The sequence below is a fragment of the Eublepharis macularius genome, chromosome 3 (assembly GCF_028583425.1).
Source record: "Eublepharis macularius isolate TG4126 chromosome 3, MPM_Emac_v1.0, whole genome shotgun sequence".
NCBI classification, from domain to species: domain Eukaryota; kingdom Metazoa; phylum Chordata; class Lepidosauria; order Squamata; family Eublepharidae; genus Eublepharis; species Eublepharis macularius.
This window is the reverse complement of record NC_072792.1, coordinates 45112171-45128636: the sequence shown is the minus strand read 5'-3', so window position 1 is coordinate 45128636 and position 16466 is coordinate 45112171. Positions and strand designations below refer to the sequence as shown.

The 16466-nt window shown below is 45.8% G+C and overlaps 2 protein-coding genes across 6 annotated transcripts in view; one reads left to right on the top strand and one right to left on the bottom strand.

Annotated features, from left to right (window-relative positions):
- Window positions 1-11326, top strand: part of CARS2 (cysteinyl-tRNA synthetase 2, mitochondrial) — a 41003-nt gene extending 29677 nt beyond the window's left edge. Inside the window, exons 13-15 of the mRNA XM_054975113.1 lie at window positions 4599-4697; window positions 10174-10428; window positions 11168-11326. Of these exons, the coding sequence (XP_054831088.1) occupies window positions 4599-4697; window positions 10174-10428; window positions 11168-11230 (417 nt within the window). The 3' untranslated portion in view covers window positions 11231-11326. The remainder of the gene's footprint in view (window positions 1-4598; window positions 4698-10173; window positions 10429-11167) is intronic.
- Window positions 11327-13324: 1998 nt separating this feature from the next.
- Window positions 13325-16466, bottom strand: part of NAXD (NAD(P)HX dehydratase) — a 34919-nt gene continuing 31777 nt past the window's right edge. For all 5 annotated transcript variants that reach the window (XM_054975112.1, XM_054975111.1, XM_054975109.1 and 2 more), the window contains one exon: window positions 13325-16229. In XM_054975112.1, coding sequence (XP_054831087.1) covers window positions 16079-16229 — 151 coding nt within the window. In that variant the 3' untranslated portion in view covers window positions 13325-16078. The remainder of the gene's footprint in view (window positions 16230-16466) is intronic.

The window sequence follows — 16466 nt, the reverse complement described above, 5'->3', positions numbered from 1 at the left end:
GAGATGGACATCTCCTCGGCAGTTCCCCAGACCAAGGACAAGCTCCTCAAACGCATTTACGGAGACAACCCGGCGTACGTTGGCTTCCCCATGCTCGAGGGTCTTGAGGAAATCGTGGAGAAGGTATGGCAGGTGCCCTGCGATCAACCTCCAACATCCAAGAGGATTGAGCAGCTCTACAAGATCAAGCAGGGTACCTGGCCGGCGCTGGTGAAACACCCTCCACCTTCCTCCTTGGTCACAGAGGAGTTCAACCCCAGGCGATCGGGTCACTCCTCGGTACCTGCCGATAAGGAGGGCAAGAAACTGGATGCCATGGGCAGGCGCCAGTACATTGTTTCTTCCCTGGGTCTGAGGATTGCCAACTATCAGACCATCATGGCAGGGTACCAGCTGTACCTCTGGGAGAAGTTGGCATCCTATACACGAGACCTCCCTCCTGAGCAGAAGGCTGTGGTGTCCCTGCTGCAGACAGAGGCTGTGAGGCTGTCTAAGCAGCAGATGAACGCTGGGAGCCACGCTGCTGACACTGCTGCTAGAGGGATGGCTTCGGCGGTGGTCCTCAGGCGCCACTCCTGGTTGCGGTCTACGGCCCTGTCCCAAGAGGTGCGTTCCAGAGTGGAGAGCATGCCATTTGAGGGGGACTCGCTCTTTTCCAAAGCGACCGACGAGACCCTGAAGAAAAAGAAGGAGGACCGGCAGACGGCGCGGTCTTTGGGTCTGGCTCCAGCGGACAAGCCCTCCTCCAGGTCACGGTACGCTCCCCGATCTGGCCCTTACCATTACCAGGGCAGATACCATCAACAGCGGCCGGGCTACCAGCAGTATCCTGCCTACCAACAGCGGCCCTACCCTCCCGCACAACAGCAGAGGAGGCGTCGGCCCTTCAAGCCTCGTCCGGCACAACAACCGGCCCAGCAGAAGGATCAGCAGGGCACCGGGAGGCAGTACTGACGGGTCACGCCAGCCGTATCCCCGAACTTTTCGGACAGACTTAGTCCACTCCTCTCTGAGTGGGAGTCAATAACATCTGACTCATGGGTCTTAACTATTGTTGAACTGGGATACGGGCTGGAGTTCGTTGAGCTGCCTAGATGCAGTTCACCCCTGACAGCTGTCAATAACACTATGGCCGAGCTGGATGCGGAGATCGTGTCGCTCTTGGCCAAGGGTGCTGTGGAAGAATTGCCCTATGAGGACTCTGTAAAGGGATTCTTCTCTAGGTTCTTCCTGGTCCCTAAGAAGGATGGGGGCTTACGTCCCATCTTAGATCTGAGGGACCTTAATGCCTTCCTCAAGGTGACCAAATTCAAAATGGTAACGTTGGCGGCTGTGATCGCCTTGCTGAAACAGGGGGATTGGTTTGCGGTTCTTGACTTAAAAGACGCATACTTTCACGTGGGCATACGGAAGGAGCACAGGAAGTACCTGAGCTTTGTTTACCGGCAACGGGTTTTCCGGTATAAGGTGCTCCCCTTTGGCCTGTCCACTGCCCCACGAGTGTTCACTAAATGTGTGGCCCCTGTGGTTTCCTTCCTACGGGAAGAAGGCTGTACCATCTTTCCGTACCTCGATGACTGGCTCATCGTGGCTGAATCGGAGTCTAGGCTGGTGCAGGACATTGGCTTGGTACTTAGCACTTGCCAACGCCTGGGGCTCCTGGTGAACTTGGAGAAATCCAAACTGGTGCCCAACTGCAAAGTGTCCTACATTGGTGCACTGTTAGACTCTGTGGAGGGTAAGGCCCTGCTCCCCTTGGAGAGGGCTCGGTCCCTAAGAGGTCTAGTGTCCATGTTTAAAAGGAACCGGTTCCAGTCTGTGCGCACTATCCAGTGCTTACTAGGGCATATGGCAGCGGCCACCTCTGTGGTGCCTTTCGCTAGGCTGCGTATGCGCCCTCTACAGAACTGGTTTGTGCGGAGGTATGATGCTCTACTGCACCCTCCGTCCCTCAAATTCTCTATCCCGAGGGTCATCCTCTCCTCCTTGGACTGGTGGCTGTCTGATGACAACTTGTTTAGAGGGACCCCTTTCGGGTATCAACACCATGACATCACGGTTACCACTGATGCCTCTCTGTTGGGATGGGGGGCTTACTGTGGTGATGTGTCGGTGCAAGATGTCTGGTCTGACAGGGAAAAGACCCTCCATATCAATGTGCTTGAACTAAGGGCCATTCGTTTCGCACTTGTGTCTCTTACAGCACTGCTGAGAAATCGTCAGGTCTTGGTGCAGACGGACAACACGACTGCCATGTACTACGTGAATCAGCAGGGGGGCACAGTGTCCATGGCCCTGTGCCGGGAAGCCACACTCACTTGGCAGTGGGCTATCAAGAACGGCGTGTCGCTCCGTGCTATACACGTGGCTGGGTCGGACAATGCCCGGGCAGATGCCCTCAGCAGGGTCCCTTTACTGGAACACGAGTGGGAACTGAACGTAGAGTGCGTTGGGCCGATCTTCCAGATGTGGGGTCATCCAGTGATAGATGTGTTCGCCACTGCGGCGACCACCAAGGCCCACACGTTCTGTTCCAGGGCAGGGAGCGACCCCCTCTCTATTGGGGATGCCTTCCAGTTTACGTGGACGCAGGGCTTGCACTACATGTTTCCTCCGTTCCCCTTGATTCCCAGGGTCCTGTGCAAGATAGAGGAGGACGGGACGGACTGCATTCTAGTGGCCCCCTTCTGGCCACGGCAGGTTTGGTTCCCGAAGCTCCTGCGGATGTCCCAACGAACGTATGTGAGTCTGCCCCCTCGGCAAGACCTTCTCCTAAACGGGAGCCTGGTCCACCACGATCCAAGGAAGCTGCATCTAACGGCTTGGCGGATCGTTCCTCCCCGATAGGCTTTACTGACGAGGTACAGAGGGTCCTCCTGAATGCTCGTCGGCCATCCACTAGGCGCGCTTATGCGGCCAAGTGGCGCAGGTTTGAGCTCTGGGCACTTGCCAGAGGAGTGGTGCCTGACAACAGTCCCTTGGGGGTTGTGTTCGAGTATTTGTGCCACTTGCGTGGCCTGGGCTTGAAGGCTTCCTCCCTCAAGGTCCACCTGGCAGCGATATCAGCTGCTCACACCCGAGTTGAGGGTGCTACGGTGTTTTCTCACCCACAATCCCGCCAGTTCCTTAAGGGCATGTACAATCTTTACCCACCTGTGTCAGCGCCAGTGCCTCAGTGGTCGCTGTCCTTGGTGCTCTCACGTCTCATGTTGCCTCCATTTGAACCGATGGCTACCTGCCCCTTGGATATGCTATCCTACAAGGTAGCATTCTTGGTGGCCGTCACATCGGCCAGAAGGGTCAGTGAGCTGTCTGCACTGCGGTCTGACCCTCCCTTTCTTGTGTTTCATCCCAACAAGGTGGTCCTGCGTCCCTGCCTTGGGTTCCTGCCCAAGGTGGTGTCCGCCTTCCACCTCTCGCAGGATATCTCACTGCCTGCTTTCTTTCCTCAACCCTCCTCTAAGGGGGAAAAGGCCCTCCATACCCTAGACTTGAAGAGGGCCCTAGCCTATTACCTGGATAGGACGAAGGGATTCCGCTCCAGTCCTCACCTGTTTGTATGTTTTGGGGCCAAGGACAAGGGTAGCAGGGCTTCCTCACAGACCCTGTCTAGGTGGATTGTGACGGCCATTAGCAAGGCCTATTCCCTGGTAGGGGTGGCTTGCCCGCTCCATGTCAGAGCCCACTCCACGCGGTCCCAAGCATCCTCTTCGGCACTCCTCAGGGGGGTGCCCCTGGTTAACATTTGTAAAGCAGCCACATGGTCCTCTGCAGACACCTTTGTCAGGCATTACGCCGTTGATGTCAATGCGGAGCAGGATGTATCTGTGGCCAAGGCTGTCTTACACTCCCTTTTTTCCTGAGGGAGTTTTGGAATGACTTTCTTGGCGTACCTGCTGGGTACCCTTGAGTGAAAGTGTGTATATATGTACCTGGGGGTGTGTATATATGTAAATATTGAATATTTATGTGTCCTTACACAGTTTTTTACATAGATGTATATATGCATATCTATTTATTGTTGTTCTTGTTTGTTCAATAAAATTGTGTTGGACTTCACCCCCGCCTTCCTTATTGTGTGAAGCTTGGTACACTCCCATGTGTGGAGGCACAGAAGAACGAAGATGAAAACAGGGTTAACATACCTGTAACTTATGTTCATCGAGTTCTTCTGTGCTGACACACAACCCTCCCTCCTACCCCGCTGTGAACTCCAAGGCACATTACTGTGATGGCTGTAACGGATATTGGTGTTTTTAAGGTGTTACGGCTGAAGTGTGTTGGTCAAGCGGCGGCAAGGGAGAACTGAGGGAAGGGGCCGTTGGTCGCTGGAGGATCACGTGACCGTTTGGGCGGGAAAACGGTCGCTGAGGCGCGCGACAAACGGCCCCTTCGGAGCCATGGAAGCTCTAGAAAATTCTCCGGCGGCTGGCCTGCGCCTGCGCAGTCCCCATGTGTGTCAGCACAGAAGAACTCGATGAACATAAGTTACAGGTATGTTAACCCTGTTTTTCCCACTTTTGTTCCCTTGCAGAGAGATGTCGATCACTGTAGTGAACATTTGTAGTAACACAGGCTCTTTTGTGGTTTGAAATCAGGAAGCGGCGTCTCCTAGAAGTGCTGTAGTGTTTGGAGCCATCATCTCCTACATACAGGAATTTCTTAACACAACGGGAATCACCCTTGATGAAACACAGGTAGGAGATTACTCTAAGGATGTGTTGTAAATAGGGACTCAGCTACTCTAAGGCCATATAGCTTTAAACTAACTACTTGGAGGTACCTTTGTACTGAGTAAAAACGACACCCAGATGAGTCTACTTTTATCACAAAGAATAGAGTTGGGTATAGAAATGTATCAAGCGGCCATTGCTCCTAGGCGTGGGCTGCCCTCCGCTGACTGGCAACAGCTCACCAAGGTGTTGACTAGAAGCCTGGGATTAACCCTGGGACCTTTGGCATGCAAAGCGTGTGTTCTGCTAGCAAGTTCATTGTTGTGGTTTCTGTACAGGCACACATGGGATCTGTGCATGTGCAGGCCAGCTGCAGATGTTCTAAAGCTCTTAGAGGCATGAGATGCTTACTTAGCCTTTTTGTGCACGTTTCTCCCTGGGTGCGCCTATAAAAGGATGGGCAAGCTGCTCTCTCCCTCAGTTCTTTTTTAGCTGCTGCTGAAGGATGTCTCTCTCTATCTCTGATCTCTGGTTCGTCTCCTGCATGCAATCTGCAGCCTTTGACTCCATGGTTTGAAGGCGCTCGTCAAGAAATGTTCCCATCATAGGACGAAGCTGGTCCAATCCAATGGCCATGATAAATGTCTTTTTTGCTTAGTTAAATGCCATGACACTTGGAAGTGTGCAGTTTGTAAACCGTTCACACTGAAAGCATGCCACAAAAGGGTGTCACAACTAAGTATAGCACTTTGGGAGTTGGCCCTGAAAGGTTCCACTTTGTCATATCCATCAGCCCCTGACAAGGAAACTCAGTGTCCTGAACAGGCTTCCTCAGTTCCACTGACAGCTACTGTACCCGAATCTGCTTCCAAAGACCGATCGGTTCCATTTGTGCCTTCGTTGGTTCCACCTCGATGTCAGTCGGAGTTGCCTTAAAAACTAACCCTTTTTAGAAACCTACTTAAAGTTGCATAAGAAGAAGAGACCTTCATCTTCGGTTCCTGCCTTCGCAGGCCCTTTAAGTCCAGCCAAGGTTCCAAGAATCCCATCTCCAACTCCGATACAGCATTCTGCCTGATTACCATCTCTCTCTGAAGGTGAGATACTTGAGGTCATAGAGACATTGATGACCATTCTCCTCTGCTTCCATCTCCTGTTCTCCCATCGGGAAACCATAAAGACTCCTCAGCTCTGTCGGATACTATTACCCAGTTGGAACTGGTGCACCATCATAGACATCATCAGATCTAATAATCTCCATATGGATCCCTTTATCGCTACTATGATGCCTACAGCTGTGAGGGTTCTCTGGGTGTGTACCCTCCCCCTCATTATTTTTACTAGGACAATGATCCTTATGTGCCTCTGCTCAGAACCAACATGCAAGTCACAATCATCAACAGTTTTGAACTCAGCTACTGAGAATGTTGCGGGACCCTCTGTCAAATCCTTCCATTCGCTCTGATGACTCAGATGTCGTTTCCAATTTGGTGTCAGAACCATCACTGCCAGAGTTCATCATGGAAGATGCTATTCTATTGCTGAGTGAGCTTTTAAGAATGAGCAGCTTTTAAAAATGAAGTGATCGAGGTAAATTTGTTTTGATTCTACATGTTCGGATTCTTTCATGTGGAGACGATGGGTCCTTTGGTGCTCCCGATCATACAAGGCATGTTTGATGTGACCAAGGATGTTTGGGCTAATCTGGCTTTGACTCTAGTGACTTCAAAGAAGTTGGACAATAAGTATAAAACTAAGCAAGAAGGGTCAGGTATCTTTTTCACTTATTCTCTGGCCAACTCTATTGTTACAGAGTCCCTCCAAAGGAAACGTTTTCAGAAAAGTTCAGGGCACTTAGCTCCCTTTGACAAAGAAGAGAGAAAACTTAACATATCGGGTGCCTTGGCAACCTTTTGTATAGGTAATTATGAACCTGTTATGGCTTGTTATCAACTTTACCTGTGGGAAAAGTTAGGCCCCTATTTAAACCTTATCCCTGATGAAGAGGCTTGCTAAGATTCTCCAAGGAGAAGCAACAGATTAACACTGCCAGGCACATTGCAGCTCTAAAGTGATAGCCTCTGCCATAGTAATTAATAGACACTCATGGCTAAGAACCACAGCACAAGCTCCTCATCCTTGGGATAAAGGAAGAAGGCCTTCCTTTTGAGGGTACTGACTTGTTCTCTTCCTCTACAGATGAGGCACTGAAAAAGATGAAGGATGCTAAGGTGATAGCTAGGTCACTTGGCATTATGCCTCTTTATTCTGTTTCAAATAGAGGTACCTTCATATCCCTCTTACAGTCAGTACCATGGATTTAGTTCTCAACCACTGCATGCTTCTTCCAGACTGTCTCAACTACCTCCCTTTTTCACCTCCTCTCAACCTTGTAGGAAGTATTTTAGGTCTAAGCCACAGGACGGCTCTTGGTCTCCCAAGGCCCAATCCCGTCTAGCAAACAAAGCTTTTGAGGCCATGCCTGCTCTTCCTCTCTCAGGCTCTCCCTCCGGAGGCCTGGGAATGAATCACTCAGAAGTCATGGGTTTTGTTCATCATCAGCCAAGGCTATTGTCTCGAATTCTAGACAACCCCTCCAAATATTCCACCCCTGTGCAATCCTCCTCCTCCTCCTCACCATCTGCTCATAGCAGTACAGGCTCTGTTGTCAAAAGGAGCCATAGAATAGATTCCATCTTTATGCACAGACGCATCATAGACAAAAAGTCAGAGGGTTCATGTCTTCTTTTAGATTTTCACTCAAAGAAGTTGATAGTTTCAAAACGGCGTTGAATGTTTTCTTTAAAAGATGTTTTACCCCTGTTAAAAGTTCATGCTTGGTTTGCAACTGTGGATTTAAGAGATGCCTATTTTCACATTTCAATAAACTCTCAGTTAAGAAAGTTTCTTCATTTCCAGTGTGGCTCCAAAAAATATCCATACATGGTTCTCCCCTTTGGACTCTCCTCTGCCCCTCATGTCTTCATGAAGGTCGTGGCAGTAGTGGTAAGCTATCTCAGGGGAAAAGGTTGTATGATTTCTCCCTATCTCGATGGCGGGTTGATAGTAGGCCAATCCAGAGAGTCACTATGCCAGCATATCTCTCTCATGCTAAACATGCTGTATCATTTGGGTCTGAAGGTCAATTTGTAAAAGTCACCCGTCATTTCCCAACAAAAAAGTAACTTAGATTTGTCTTAGGTTTGTCAGAAGGCCTTGCCTTTTCCATTCAGGACAGAATAGCAAAGCTTCTTATAAAGAAGTACCATGTAGATTCTAGAATGCAAAACAAATACAAAGCCTGTTAGTTTTTATAGCCTTCCTCAACCCTCTGCCGGGAGTCCTCCTTCATATGGGAATGGGAAATGCAGCATCAAGTCAATCTCTCAGCTAGGCACATCTGGCAGGGACAATGTTCTACCAGATGGTCTCAATCATTCCAAAACATAGGATTACGAATGATTGGTCCATTCACATGCGGGTTCCTACGCCCGATTTTCTCCACTTGGGGCACTCCTTCAATAGAACTCTCTGTTACACAACTCAACAAAAAATGTGCACTATACTGTTCAAGAGCAGGGAAAGAGAAATCCTCCCTCGGGGATGCCTTCCAGATACCTTCCTGAGGCACCCTTCTCTATGCCTCTCCCCCTCTGCTTCTTATGAGACTAATTCTCAGCAAAATTATTCGAGAGGACTCCTCAGCAAGTATAGTATGCTGACCATGGCAAACATGGTTCACCACTTTTTCTCAAATGGCTCAGAGCAGACCCCAGCAGTTGCCTCTGGCTCCAGACCTCCTTCAAGATGATACAGTCCTACACCATGACATAGATGCTCTGAAACGCACAGCCTGGCTAGTCTCACCCGTTTAACATTTTCCTCCCCAGTCCAAAAGATTCTTTTGGAAGCCAGGAAGCCTTTGACCAGAAAGTGCTACTTGGCTAAATGGAACAGGTTTTTCCCCTGGGCTCAAACCAACAGCTTGGATCCCACTACTTGTTCCCACCATCAGTTCAGCTAAAAGACCAAAGACTCTTCCATTAAGGTCTATCTGGCGGCCATTTCCACCTATCATGCATGACACTATAAATGGGAAATCTCCTCGCTCGGTCAGAACGCAAGCTGATTTATACCCTCTTGCCACAATGCCCATCCCACAATGGAGCCTTTCCTCAAAGCTCACCTCTGTTATGCATAAACCCTTAGAGCCCTTAGCTTATCTGCTCACTTAAACTCCTGTCAGCAAAAACAGCCTCTCAGGTGGCCACAACATCAGCCAGAAGGGTGAGTGAATTGCAAGCCCTTCCTTTTATATAAAAAAATGTTTACCGATAAAGTCATTTTCCATCCCAGCCTTCCTTTTTTGCCAAAAGTTGTATCTGCATTCCACAAGTAAGACGTTAGTCTAACTTGTCTTCTTCCTGACTCTTCAGGACCACACAGAAAGACTTTTGCACACTCTGGATGTTAAATGTGCCTTAGACAGGACAACAGCTTTTCAGAAGGACCCTAATCCTTTTGTCTCATTTAAGGGGAAGAAAGTAGGTCAAAAGAATTTCTCCTCAGACTGTTTCCAAATGGATAGTTTGGCTCGTGCAACCAACCCTTCCACTGCACGAGGGCACACTCCACATCCTCAGCCTTCAAACTGGGCATTCCACTAGCTTGTGCCAAGCAGCCGCCTGGTTGATGTTTTCAGTGTTCATTAAGCATTATGCCGTTGTTGTTGATTCTACGGAAGCTGCAGCAGTAGGCAAAACAGTCTTAAAGACGCTTGTCACCTGAGGAGATTCACCCTCTCCTCCAGGGTAAGTCAGCTGGCTAATCTTTCATGTGGGACTGCACAGAAACCAGGATGATGAAAACAAGCTTGCACTTTCCTGTAACTTGTTCATCGAGCGGTCATCTGTGCAGGCACACATCCTTCCCTCCGTCCCCACCCTGAGCTCTTCCTTAATTTCTTCACTGGAGGCCTAGAGAACTGAGGAAGGGAACCATTTGCCTGCCCATGGCGAAAAGCACATGGAAAGGTTGGGCAAGTGTCTTGCACCTCTAGGAACTATAGAACGTCTGTGGCTGGCCTGCGCATGCACAGAGCTCATCGTGTGCCTGCACAGAAGACCATGATGAACATGTTACAGGTAAGTGCAACCTTGTTTTGTGGCCCCTTTCCCTGTTAATGCTTCATAGGTTATGTAGGACTGCACTAGGACAGCTACACATGACTCTTGCATTCTACCTTCTAGCCTAAAACAGCTGTTGAGGGCTCCCTTGCATATGTCTATGGCAGTAAATATAAATATTTACACTGGGGGCTTTCCATTTTACTTGCTGTCCCAAACTGCTTTTTTTTGGTAGGAATATTGTCACTTTTGAAATGGGCCTCTATTACCATTGGAAAGACACGTAAAAATGTTTTTTTCCTGTGTCATATACATGCTGTAATGGGTGTGTGTTTGTGTTGTATATTCTGCTTGATTTCACTTTTGATGTGTAGGTTGCTCCAGAACACGGGCATTCAGCCATGCTGTCCAGCGTGATCGATGAACTAGTGAGCTTCCGGATACAAGTGCGTGATTTTGCTCTTGCTACAGCTGAAGCTACAGACAAGCCTGCTGAAGGCGTTGTCTCCTCAAAAGAAGCAAAACAACAACAGGAGAAGAGGCGCCAGCTGTTACAGGAGAGGGAACCTCTTCTGCAAGCATGTGACCGCCTGCGCCAAGACCTAGCTGTATATGGTATCAACATAAAGGTTCGCTCCCCAAACCTTGGCTGTGGTTTTAGCACATCCTCTCTGTTGCTTGTTTTGAGTTTTCAATTTTACTTTTTCTTCACCCAGTGGTTAAGCAGCTTTTTGCCTTTAGCACCATAAGTGGTTACATAAAATGAAGTAACAGGAAGCTTGAACTTGAGCTGTGACATTTGATTGAAGCGTGCCAGCTCTCAATTCTTCTTTTTCAAAAGTGGAGCATTAAAAACAGTCTGATGTTCAGAAGTCCCACTAGGAGATTACGATACTCTAGCGCTCCTTGAGGGTACACCAAGTGAAGGCAATGAGGGTGGTGCTGAATTGAGCAAAACTACCCCTGCAAGTTACTTGCCTCGCATGTAATTACATCAGAGAACAAGAAAAGACTTTTAGGCAACTTCAATTAATCCCTGCCAGGTTGACAATACAAACCGGCTTTCTAAAACCACATAAACTATAACCACTGTGGATGTTACTTGTCTCCAAAGACCCCTGATTAATTTTCTTATACACAAAGTGGTAGAAACATTAAAACCAAGAAACAGTAAGATCTGGGTCTTAGAAACATGGGACTGGCCCTCCAGTCCCGTGCATGCTGGCTTGTAAGCAAGTCTTCTTGAATTCTCTAGGAATTGCTTCTGAGTGCATGTGCATCAGAATGGGTTTAGGTCTTCCAACGCTGAGCTGTAGAACACGTTAAAGAAAATAAGAGTTTAACCTTTTTGTTTATTTGTGTGCATAGGACAGAAGTACGACTTCTACATGGGAACTTGGAGAGCCCATTAAAGAACTGGAGAAGAGCTGATGCAAATATGGACCACAATTGGACTGATGGATACTGTGAGGGTACCAAGAGATTCAAAATAGCTAATGCCTTGAATTACTAGATTGCCGTATCAAGGTGATCTCAATGTTTCTCAATTCTCGCGTTTTATACTTTAAATTTAGAAGCTGTATACTTTTTTCTGTTCTCTGAAAAGACTGGTGCTTTTCAGTGCATAGTACAGATCCATTGCCCATGTTTGTAGTTCCTGTTTTTGAACACTTTCAAATCTGTTCTCATCACTTCTGGAGTTGGAGCTAAGCTGCTTCGCTTGGGATCTCTAGAAAAACAAACCTCTCTGGTGAAATTACCATTACCAGGTCAAGTGAAGCCCAAGGTAAGTTACTTGTATTCATTTTAGCCCCCTTTGTCAGAAATAACATGGAGCAGGAAGGCCCTTTTAACTTTCAAGCCTCAATACAGAAATTTTGGCATAACTTAGATTCCAGACAGCTGTGATGTAGTATGACCAGAAACCCCATAGGAGGATGATTTTGGTAGCAAGACAATGAATTCTATAGCCTTCTGTATGCTAAGGCATATAGTGAGTTTATTGAACTTTTTGAGAATATTCTGTACATCATCTTCTCAGCAACTCCACAGGGGTTCCAAACAAGCTGGAAGATTGCTTAAAAGAAGTGATAAGCCAATATGGAAGAACACTGATCACCACCAGATACAGAGCTTCTCATGTCTCCAAATACATCTTACTTTTAAATAACTTTATTTAATTCACCATTCATTCTTCATCAGAGTATAATTGGGAGGTGAAAGGATCCCCACCACAACATAGCCCAGGTCTGTAAATAAAGCAGGATTTGGGGGGGGGGGGTTGTTTTCAGACAGACTTGATCTAAGTTCAAGTCAAAAACTTACCAGGTGTTGAATGTGACACAGGGAATTGATATTAATCCAGACACAACCTGCTTTTAAAATCTTTCCTTCAACTATGAAGGCTGTGAGGATGCTTAGCACTGTTGTGCTGAAAGGAGGAGAGTAAGTGGCCAAGGACTTTGTATACCTTTCACTTTGCAAAGACGGAATAACAGATGCACTCTTCCTGCTATAAAATGTTCACCATGATTTATTGCATAAGCTGTTCAGATAAAAACAACTGTAAGACTGGAAAAGTCTAGAGTACTTAATAAAGATGAGAAGTCAGAGATGTTCTGCCATGAGGAGAGAGAGTATTCATCACAGTTGCTATTTATGAGAGCCTTGCTGAATTGCACACTATTGCTAATGGGCCTGTATCCCTTCATCTATGCATCATTAAGTAGCTGGCATGGTTGCCTCCTTTGTAAGGTTATTCCTAACTGGGAGTTTCCTTCAGAAGTATTTCTAAATTCCAGCAAAACAATTACACTGATGCTGTAGCATTCTTGTAAAAAAGAACACATTTGGTGCCTGACCTGTTTAGATGTGTTGTTCATTTACATAAACCTGTTCTTAAAAGGGTTAGAAGAATGAGTATTGGCTAGACCAGGGATTACAACCTAGCAGCAGTTGTAGCGCCTTGTCTACTTAAGAGAATTAAAACTATTTAAAAAAAATCATTTAAAATTCACTCCAGCGTAGGTGTTGAATAGTATATTCAGCTGCGCACTCTAGCTGGAATGGGTTCTCTCTCTCTTGAACAGAAAATAGGATCAACGCATGAAGAAGTGTGCACTAATTATGATGGAGGAACAAAAGGGTTCCCCAATTCAGTCCACTTCGAGCCACATGCATATACACTGTAGGTATGGAGTGGGACTCTCACTTTTCGCAAGATTCTGTCTGTGGTATCTTCCCCATGTATATTGACCATTTTGGAAATGAAAGATCTGTCACCTGCTACTAGAGGGCATAGACCCTAACAATAGTTAGAATGACAGAAAATAATGAAAGAGTATTGCTGATACAATAAGCCTGCTGTACCGACTTTACAAGAGTAAAGATAAACAACCACTATTGTGTTCCATATGGCAAGTGTAACTTGGAAGAAGTGACTGCCTTGTTTTCCTTGAGTTCCTTGTATTACTAGTCAGTGGCTGACCAGTTCAGTTTTTAAAAAAAAACACACGTAACAATTGCTTCATTTGCCATTTTTTTAATTTCCTCTAGAAAAGAAACTGCTACATCTTCTGATTGGTTCAACTGTAAAACCTTTATACACTGGTGAGCAACACATTTTGCAATGTCTGTAATACTATTAGGACAGGCAGATTCAACTCTGTATTGATTGTTCAGATACCAGTTTGACAAATCCAAGGTCATATATGGTTTCCCCGCAGCTGTACTTTTAAGATCTGTTACTCGCTTTCTGTATTCTATCAATTAGTGGTTAAGAGCGTGGGACTCTAATCTGGAGAACTGGGTTTGATTCCCCACTCCTCTGCTTGAAGCCAGTTGGGTGACTTTGGGTCAGTCACAGCTTCCAGGCTCTCTCTCGGGCCCACCCACCTCACAGGGTGTTTTGTTGTGAGGATAACAACATACTTTGTAACCCTCTCTGAGTAGGGCGGTATATAAATCAAATATTATTACTACAAATGATGGTAATCATTTTTACATTACGTTGTACTGCTGGCAACTGGGACACAAATGTCGTTCAAATATTTCTCCCATTTATAGCAATCCGCTCATGCACACAGGTCTGTTCCTTCTTTCCCCTTCCCACATGTGTGCACAGTGGAGATGTCTCTGCTTACCTCTTATCACTACCCCATCCTCTCTGCGCATGCCCATTTTCAAGCATGGGTAACTTGCATCAGGCAGAGACGGGTGGCTGGATAGGGACAGGAGGTGCACCGAGGTCAACAGCCATTTAGCAGCCTGTATAGATGAATAGGAAATGGGGATCCTCCATGAACAAGCAATATGCCTGTGGAGTGAGGGGCTCATGCCCTGGAAATATATCGTGCTTTAGAACAGATTCAAATATTCATTAAAAGTACACTGTACTATTCATGATCTGTACCACCAGCAAAAGCAAGTAAGGGATCTGATGGGATAGCTTTCCATATGGGAAACCACCCCTCACCTCTATTGTTTACTGATAAGACACCGTACCATGTCCTTTTTTGAGGAGATGTTTGAATCGGTGCTCTGAACATTGATGGAAGTACACAGTGGGAAATGCTTTCTTTAAAAACAAATTGGTTGTTCTGAGGTAGTAGTCACAGTGCATCCAAAATATTAGTTGTAAGCACAAAAATAAACTTATGCAGTCTTCTTAGTTGCAAGTAGAATATGGAGTCTGACAACTCTTTTAAGCTGTAGGAAACCCTAAAAAGAGCAATACAAACTTGTCTCTATACAGCTTGGAACACTGGCACAGAGCTAGATTGTAAGAAGCTTGCAATCCTGTGCGTGCTTAACTTGGGATACACTTCTGAGTAAACGTGCACAGGACTGAGCTGCAAGTCACTTAAGAAAAAAAATGCATTCTACCAGGTGGAATTTCTTCAGTGTAAACAGTGCATAGATCCTACAAAATTAAGTTTATACGTAGTTAGCAGCTAAAACTAGTAAAAATACATCTAGAACAAGCTAATCTACTTCCTCTTGGATGCTTGTGCTAACTTTGTAATAAAGATGGTCAAATGTGGACGAAAAGCTGAGACTGAGCTTGGAGCAGCCTACCCTGAACCCTCTTCTCTGAGAGCAGGCCACCTCTTCGCTTAGTAACGTTACATGGTTTAGAGCATCCCTTTGCCATTCATTCTCCAGTTAGTCTATGCTGGTGATTTTAAAAAAAATACACACATTAGTGTCACTGAAAACCACTACAGAAGACTTTCTAAACTAGTATATAAAGTGTGAACACATCCTATCAAGAGCCTCTCCTATGCAAAGACTGCATCGAACATGCCCAGGAGCTGTTCATGGTAGATTGTTTCCTAAGCCTTTAAAAAAAACAACCCTGAATCTTTGTGATCATTATGGGCCTAGTTTTTATCTACATAGTCTGTAAGTGATTTGGTATCGTATTCTAAACTAGCCCTGAACAGTAGATGACTGCTTTAATACATTCTTCAGCTAAATAAATACTACCTTGCATGCCAATTTCTACAACTTCCTGTGCTGTTTTAAGGATCTTTTTAAATGATTAAAAGTGATGCCCATCCCTTGTGCCACTGCATCTCAAAAGCAAGGAATCAGAATTGGTACCTCTGTCCCAAGAAGTCGCTAACAGCAATTGTCATGCACTCCCTGCTCAGAGATAGCAAATTGCAAAAGCAAGTACAACCGTTTGCAGAATTTAAACCTTGTAGTACTTCTAAGAACAAAACAAGAGATGGCATTGGTGCAAACTAAGCTGAGCTGGTGGACAAACAAGACACAATCCAGCCAAAGATAATTACTTTTAAATCTCATTTATTTCACTGAGTGACTGACAGTGCAGTCCTAAACAGAGCTGCAACCTTCCAAGTCCCTTGAAGGAATGGACTTAGAAGGCTCGAACTCTGTTTAGAATTGCACTGTCAAGACACTTTTTTTTACACCATTGGTAGGATTACATTACACCCTTTTATCATGTATCAAGTGCATTTTTTGCTGCTAGCAGACAGTGAATTATTGCTCAGTAACTGTGAAATAGAATAGAGGAAATACTTTCAGTTTAGTTTTATTATTACTTCTGCAACTATGGCTTATTCAGCCAAAAAAGAACCCCACCTGTCTTACACACTCTTTAAAAAATATCTACAGTTTTTCTATTTAAAAAAAAACCCTACCCAATATACCAATACTGCTAACAGCACTTGAAAAGGGTTTGTTCTGTTCTGATGTCCAAGTGTAGTTTCAACTGTTGCCAGTGTTCCTTCCTCCTCTGTTGCTTTGGTCTTAGTTTTCAAAGAGTTTATTAAAGGCGGCTCCAATTTCTAAAACCATGTCAGAGGCTGTCATAGACCGTCCAAATTTCTGGAAGGCTTGGTTGTTGCACTGTCTTGTAAGTGAGCATGCTCCAAATGCAGCCACTAGAAAAGGATTTTGACTAAAAAAAATGCAAATCTCAGTTAAAACAAGCAAGCAACACGCATATATATGCATACCATTTTAAAATTCCAAACTGATCCAGCAATTCAGTATACAGTGGTCTCTCAACTTAAGCATTCCAGAATCAGTTTCTTGCTTCTATGGATTAAACTGACTGGAATATTACACTGCATTTTTTGGGCTACCCAATCACTTCAGTTATTTGTCCGTCCCCCACACTAAATCTTGTTTTCAC